The 5,938-nt window shown below is 49.1% G+C and overlaps 1 protein-coding gene across 7 annotated transcripts in view; it reads right to left on the bottom strand.

Moving 5' to 3' along the window:
- Positions 1-1,226: 1,226 nt before the first annotated feature.
- UBB (ubiquitin B) overlaps positions 1,227-5,938 on the bottom strand; it is a 5,080-nt gene continuing 368 nt past the window's right edge. The window contains exons 2-4 of one of the 7 annotated variants that reach the window (XM_010179423.1): positions 3,367-3,383; positions 1,944-2,530; positions 1,229-1,715 (exon numbers count right to left, since the gene is read on the bottom strand). In XM_010179423.1, the coding sequence (XP_010177725.1) occupies positions 1,379-1,715; positions 1,944-2,524 (918 nt within the window). In that variant the 5' untranslated portion in view covers positions 2,525-2,530; positions 3,367-3,383 and the 3' untranslated portion in view covers positions 1,229-1,378. Of the gene's footprint in view, positions 2,644-3,362; positions 3,398-5,938 lie in introns of those variants that run through there. The other 6 variants (XM_010179424.1, XM_010179419.1, XM_010179420.1 and 3 more) reach the window with 6 other exon arrangements.

The raw sequence follows: 5,938 nt of genomic DNA, 5'->3' as shown, positions 1-5,938 counted from the left end.
GGGTAACAACAGCAAGTTTTTCAGAGAACTTTAGGTTTCTGCTAGCGATGTATAGCAGACAGGGAGGCAAGCCCTGCTGCTGAAAAAATGAACCTATTGTGATTGTAACCATCAAAACCACAATGAAGTTACAATGTGCAGCTTTCCATGAAAAGCAGTGCAGCATTCTGGCCATGACTACAGGCCAATCCATGCTAAGAATGCACTGCTAATTAATACAAGTGCATTACTTACCACACTCAGTAAAGCTAAATTGAAAGCTGAAAGTCAAAAAGAACCAGGTTTTCACAGCAACACTACAGAGGACAACAAAAAAATGAATCAAGATGGTGCGTAAGAGAGGGCGATCAGCAAAAGCAAAGTGCACCAGCACACAAACACTGCCCGCAGCACACAGATGCCAACACTCCCATTTGAAGCAGCTGTCAAAATTCAACAAATAGGAACTTTGACAGCCAGAACCCTCACAACTTGGTTGCTTCTGTGGACACATGGGTGATCACATCCACCTTTTAAAAGCCACCATAACAGCTGAATTAAACCCTTGTAAACCCTGACCATAAGCTGCCCAGCATGTTTGAGTTTCCTTAGCCCACCCCATTAAACACCCCTCCCACTCCCCCAGAATTTAGTGGCAACACCCCACCTGTTGGAATTGTATGAAACTTTTACTTAAACCAGGAAGCTGTTATACAACCCACTCATGTACCTCATTGAGTTTTCACTAGACCCAATGCATGGAGGCAGCCCTCCCACTGCACCCCTGCCCCAGCAGCAATTCCCACTGCAATGAGCCCTTCCCCACACCTTGTGTCCCATGAAGTTCATCCAACCAGAGCAACACACTGAAGCTCAAGCCACTCCATGGCAGTGTCAGGCAATGAAACAGCTCATACACAGCACTATCAAAGACAATTTAAACATGTTCACAAGTTTCAACAAACCCCACCCTGCTGTACTGACAGCCCTTATTTGGCTTGTGGTTTTCTAAGATCTTTAGAACATACTATCCTTCCTGCAAATAAAGAGTTAAAAAAGTTAAACTCTAGGAAGAAGAAATAACATTGTACTAGTGCTTAAATTAAGACTTTAATCCAGATTTGTTTCATCTACAAGGTCCTCATTATGCATGCAAAGAGGCTTAAACTGCCATGGAAGAAAGCCAAAGCAAGCATGTCACTGAAATACACCAGTTATACCAGCTTGAACTGAGACAGACTACAAACTGTAATGTGCAACAAAAAACTTTATTAGCATTTCAACAGTTCAGCATTTAATTTAAGCTTGTATTAACCTTGCATTTAACTTAAAGACATTAAAGAACTACAGTGCAAACACAAGTGCTATTGGCAATCTTCTTATCAAGATGCTGAACAGCTTAACAGCCACCCCTGAGGCGCAGCACAAGGTGGAGGGTGGACTCCTTCTGGATGTTGTAGTCTGAAAGGGTGCGCCCATCTTCCAGCTGCTTGCCAGCAAAGATCAGCCTCTGCTGATCGGGGGGAATGCCTTCCTTGTCCTGGATCTTGGCCTTCACATTCTCAATGGTGTCACTGGGCTCGACTTCCAAAGTGATGGTCTTGCCAGTCAGGGTCTTCACAAAGATCTGCATACCACCTCTGAGGCGCAGCACAAGGTGCAGGGTGGATTCCTTCTGGATGTTGTAGTCAGACAGGGTGCGCCCATCTTCCAGCTGCTTGCCAGCAAAGATCAGCCTCTGCTGATCGGGGGGAATGCCTTCCTTGTCCTGAATCTTGGCCTTCACATTCTCAATGGTGTCACTGGGCTCCACCTCAAGGGTGATGGTCTTGCCAGTCAGGGTTTTCACAAAGATCTGCATGCCACCCCTCAGGCGCAGCACAAGATGCAGGGTGGACTCCTTCTGGATGTTGTAGTCAGACAGGGTGCGCCCATCTTCCAGCTGCTTGCCAGCAAAGATCAGCCTCTGCTGATCAGGGGGAATGCCTTCCTTGTCCTGGATCTTGGCCTTCACATTCTCAATGGTGTCGCTGGGCTCCACCTCAAGAGTGATGGTCTTGCCAGTCAGGGTCTTCACAAAGATCTGCATGCCACCCCTCAGGCGCAGCACAAGATGCAGGGTGGATTCCTTCTGGATGTTGTAGTCAGACAGGGTGCGCCCATCTTCCAGCTGCTTGCCAGCAAAGATCAGCCTCTGCTGATCAGGGGGAATGCCTTCCTTGTCCTGGATCTTGGCCTTCACATTCTCAATGGTGTCGCTGGGCTCCACCTCAAGAGTGATGGTCTTGCCAGTCAGGGTCTTCACAAAGATCTGCATGCCACCCCTCAGGCGCAGCACAAGATGCAGGGTGGATTCCTTCTGGATGTTGTAGTCAGACAGGGTGCGCCCATCTTCCAGCTGCTTGCCAGCAAAGATCAGCCTCTGCTGATCAGGGGGAATGCCTTCCTTGTCCTGGATCTTGGCCTTCACATTCTCAATGGTGTCGCTGGGCTCCACCTCAAGAGTGATGGTCTTGCCAGTCAGGGTCTTCACAAAGATCTGCATATTGAACTGCAAAACGCCAAGAAGTTTCAGCTTTAGCCACTTAGTGATGCACAATCCTCAGCAATTTCTAAATAAAAGGATTACTGCTGCTGTTTCACGTTATACAGATACTAGTTAGGATTTCTATCTTCTACTGTAATTTTCTACCGTCATCTTTTAACCTTTGTTCGATTAACTACGCCTCTCTCCGAGGCCTGGTATGCTACGTTCTTTTAACAGATTTTCTACATCGCCCCTCAACAGTCGGCTCCCGCATTCCCCCCTCGCCCCCACTGCAGCAATTCGGACACACTACGCAGCCTCCCTGCAGCCGCCTCAGGGACTCCCGGTGCCGAACTGCGACAGCAACGCTGCGCTGCTCCCCCCGAGGCAGTGACTCAGCAACCCGCTTCCGGGAAAGACAAGCACAGGCGCCATTTTCCCCCTACATCGCCCCTCAACAGTCGGCTCCCGCATTCCCCCCTCGCCCCCACTGCAGCAATTCGGACACACTACGCAGCCTCCCTGCAGCCGCCTCAGGGACTCCCGGTGCCGAACTGCGACAGCAACGCTGCGCTGCTCCCCCCGAGGCAGTGACTCAGCAACCCGCTTCCGGGAAAGACAAGCACAGGCGCCATTTTCCCCATAACTATACCTCCTTCTCCTAAGGAAGCGGTTTTATCCCCCACACGTAACGACGCGGTTCAGAGTATGAAAAGGCTCCGCGCAATTCCCTCCCCTCCCATCTCAAACGAAAAAAAACCCACTGCCCGACAAGCACCTACCCCCCCGCCTTCCAGCCCAGAAAAATCGCGCCGTTTCTCCCTCTCCAACCCCCCAGACGCTCCCAGCGCTCAACTCACGTCTTCGGCCCTGAACGCTGCACAGCAATAACGCCCTCTGCGTGACTGCAACTGCGGTCTGCTGCGTGGCGCACACCCACCCCTATTTATGCGATTCCTACGACACTGTCCCCGACCCCGTAAAGTTCCTCCGTAAAGTAACGTGTCCATCCGCCTTCCCAAAGTAGTCCCCAATAAAAGGCCACTTTTGTGACAAAATACTCGCCTTTCTCCGCCTCCTGTCCCTCGCCCAGGGGTCAAAGGGGTCCTGGAGCCTTAGTGTGGGACCCCAGACCCTTAAAAATCTGGAAATTTCGGAGGGGGCGGATAGATCTGGCGGCGCGGTGAAACGGCTACTGGAAAGAACGGAAAGTTCAGCATTGATTGGTGCAGCAGTAAGGGCAGTGGCTGCTGATTGGTTGAACCAGGGGAAAAGCAGAGCAGGGCCGGGGGGGTAGTTGTGAGGAAAGCTCTGGAAGATTCGGGTGCTGCTCGGCGCTGATTGGTGCGCGGTGAGGTCAGCGCTGTTGCTGGGGGGGGCCGCCTGCTGAGGGCAGATTTCAGCGGGGTGGGCGCTGCTGCGCTGGAAGGGGGGGGCAGCACCCATACCCCTGTGGCCATGGGGCTGCACCCATATCCCTGTGGCCATGGGGCTGGGGGGATTCTTTTTAAGCCCCTATCTCAGCCCTGGGCAATGCTTAGGCGAGACTCTAGCAGGGGTCCGGGGAAAAGTGCCCCCCAAAAGATGGGTTACCCTTGGTGCCAGCACATCTGACCAACCCCTTTCCCTGGGTCAACATTATGGCAGAGCTTGGAATAGGCTGTAGGGCTTAGTGCTGTGTGGCTGTGAGGAAAAGCTGGGAAAAGCAGAAGTGAGTTGGCAAAGCTGGAAAAAGATGTTATTTAGAAATACAGCAAGAGTCGGTGACTCGCGGTGCGTCACGTTTGCATGCCCTTGTCATGCGGCCCATTTCCTGAGCAGCCCTTCAAACCAGTTTCAGCAGCAGCTGACAACTTAATTCTTCAATGTGAGGCAGCAAAACAACCCCTCTGATGAAATGCTGACATCTGAAATTCAAATGGCTGTTTACTTGCTTTCAGAACAGGAAGCTTTGTTTCAGGTTATGGAGCAACTTCCTTCTGTGACCTCCTGTTTCAATGTGCCTTGTGTTAATTAACCTTCATTATACCTTTCAAACTGGCGCTTAACTCATTTTATATCATATCTTGAGTACACAAGATCCAGAGAGGTTTTTACGTGGTAGTGTTTTAGCTGCTGCTACCTCCTCCAGTGAAGCCAGGTGAACTTAAATCCTCCCCTCACAAACCACGAGCACACACGGGAATGGCAGGATTCAGAACAGACCTACTCTATTTCTCCCTTAAGAAAGACAGACAAAAACCCGAAACCACAAAAAAACCCACTCCAACAGCAACAAAACCCTTTTGTTTTCCTTTTTCCTAACAGGGCTTGGGTCTGCTAGCACCTCCCAGTTTACAGTAAAAAGGAAATAAATCATCCCAGCAGTAATTATTCACAATGTAGAAACAGGAAGAGAGGAAAATGGTAACTGGAAAGTTCGGAAAGATCCATGGCAATAACCAACCCTGGAAATATTATTCAGCGACACAAATTTAGGACAAAAGGCAGATGTAGGCAACGTCCCATTTGTTTTCTTTATGCTGCCAGTGTTGCTCGGTGTTTCCATCAGGTTTTTTTTGTTTGTGTGGTGCCAGGGTGAGTAAATGTTTGCTCCAAGGCTGGTCTGTGTGTGCTGTACATCCCAGGCACTGCTCCAGGAACAGGGTCACCCAGCCAAACAGTACCACGGAGTCCTGAGAGGAAGGCCACGAGTAACTAACATTCACAAATGGAAAAAGCCACCTCTGTTAAACTGGAGGTTAATCACAGGCTAATCTAAAGACTGGCCCGTGTTTGAGCACATGTTTGAGACTTGTTTTAATGTCCCTCTAGATGGAGGAGAAATTTTTGACTTTTTTTTTCCTTTCTGTGTAAAGCAGAAAACACAGAGGCCCTCTCTTGTTTTTTTCTAAGGATGGCTAAATCCTATGACTAATCTGCTTTCACTGTTGTTCATTTTCTGTTTAAGTATTCAAATCAACAGATCAGAATAAAGTCCCAACAAGATGGATCTACCATGGGGTAGTTCTTTAAATACCTTGCTAATAATGGCTCCTGAAAAATTCATTCTTCAGGGAAATGACATTACCCAAGCAAGCGCAGGCAGCAACATGCTGACATCGAATGCAGCCTCAGTTCCAAAAACAATTATGGATTAAATTCATCAACTCCATGCAAAAAGCCTCATTATTTTCCTCGGTTATCCCTCTGTCAAAAGAGATAAACAAAAGAGTTAGGCTTTGTGCACACAACTCCAGAATTAAACTAATCTCCATAGCTGCAGGCAAGGTACTCTCTGCAGGCCACCATTAGCATTTTGCAGCCTCCCCTGATCGGATTCATTTAATTCTCCCAGCTATTAATCTGCGATAGCCATCGACATGCCTGTGCAGAGCCCACCTCTTTTGTTTCAGGGGTAGGGAGTGAGCTGAATACAGAGAGCTCCTTAAA

This window comes from Mesitornis unicolor, unplaced genomic scaffold (genome assembly GCF_000695765.1).
Source record: "Mesitornis unicolor isolate BGI_N332 unplaced genomic scaffold, ASM69576v1 scaffold4872, whole genome shotgun sequence".
NCBI classification, from domain to species: Eukaryota; Metazoa; Chordata; class Aves; order Mesitornithiformes; family Mesitornithidae; genus Mesitornis; species Mesitornis unicolor.
The sequence above is the reverse complement of the archived record's forward strand: the minus strand, read 5'-3'. Positions and strand labels throughout refer to the sequence as shown.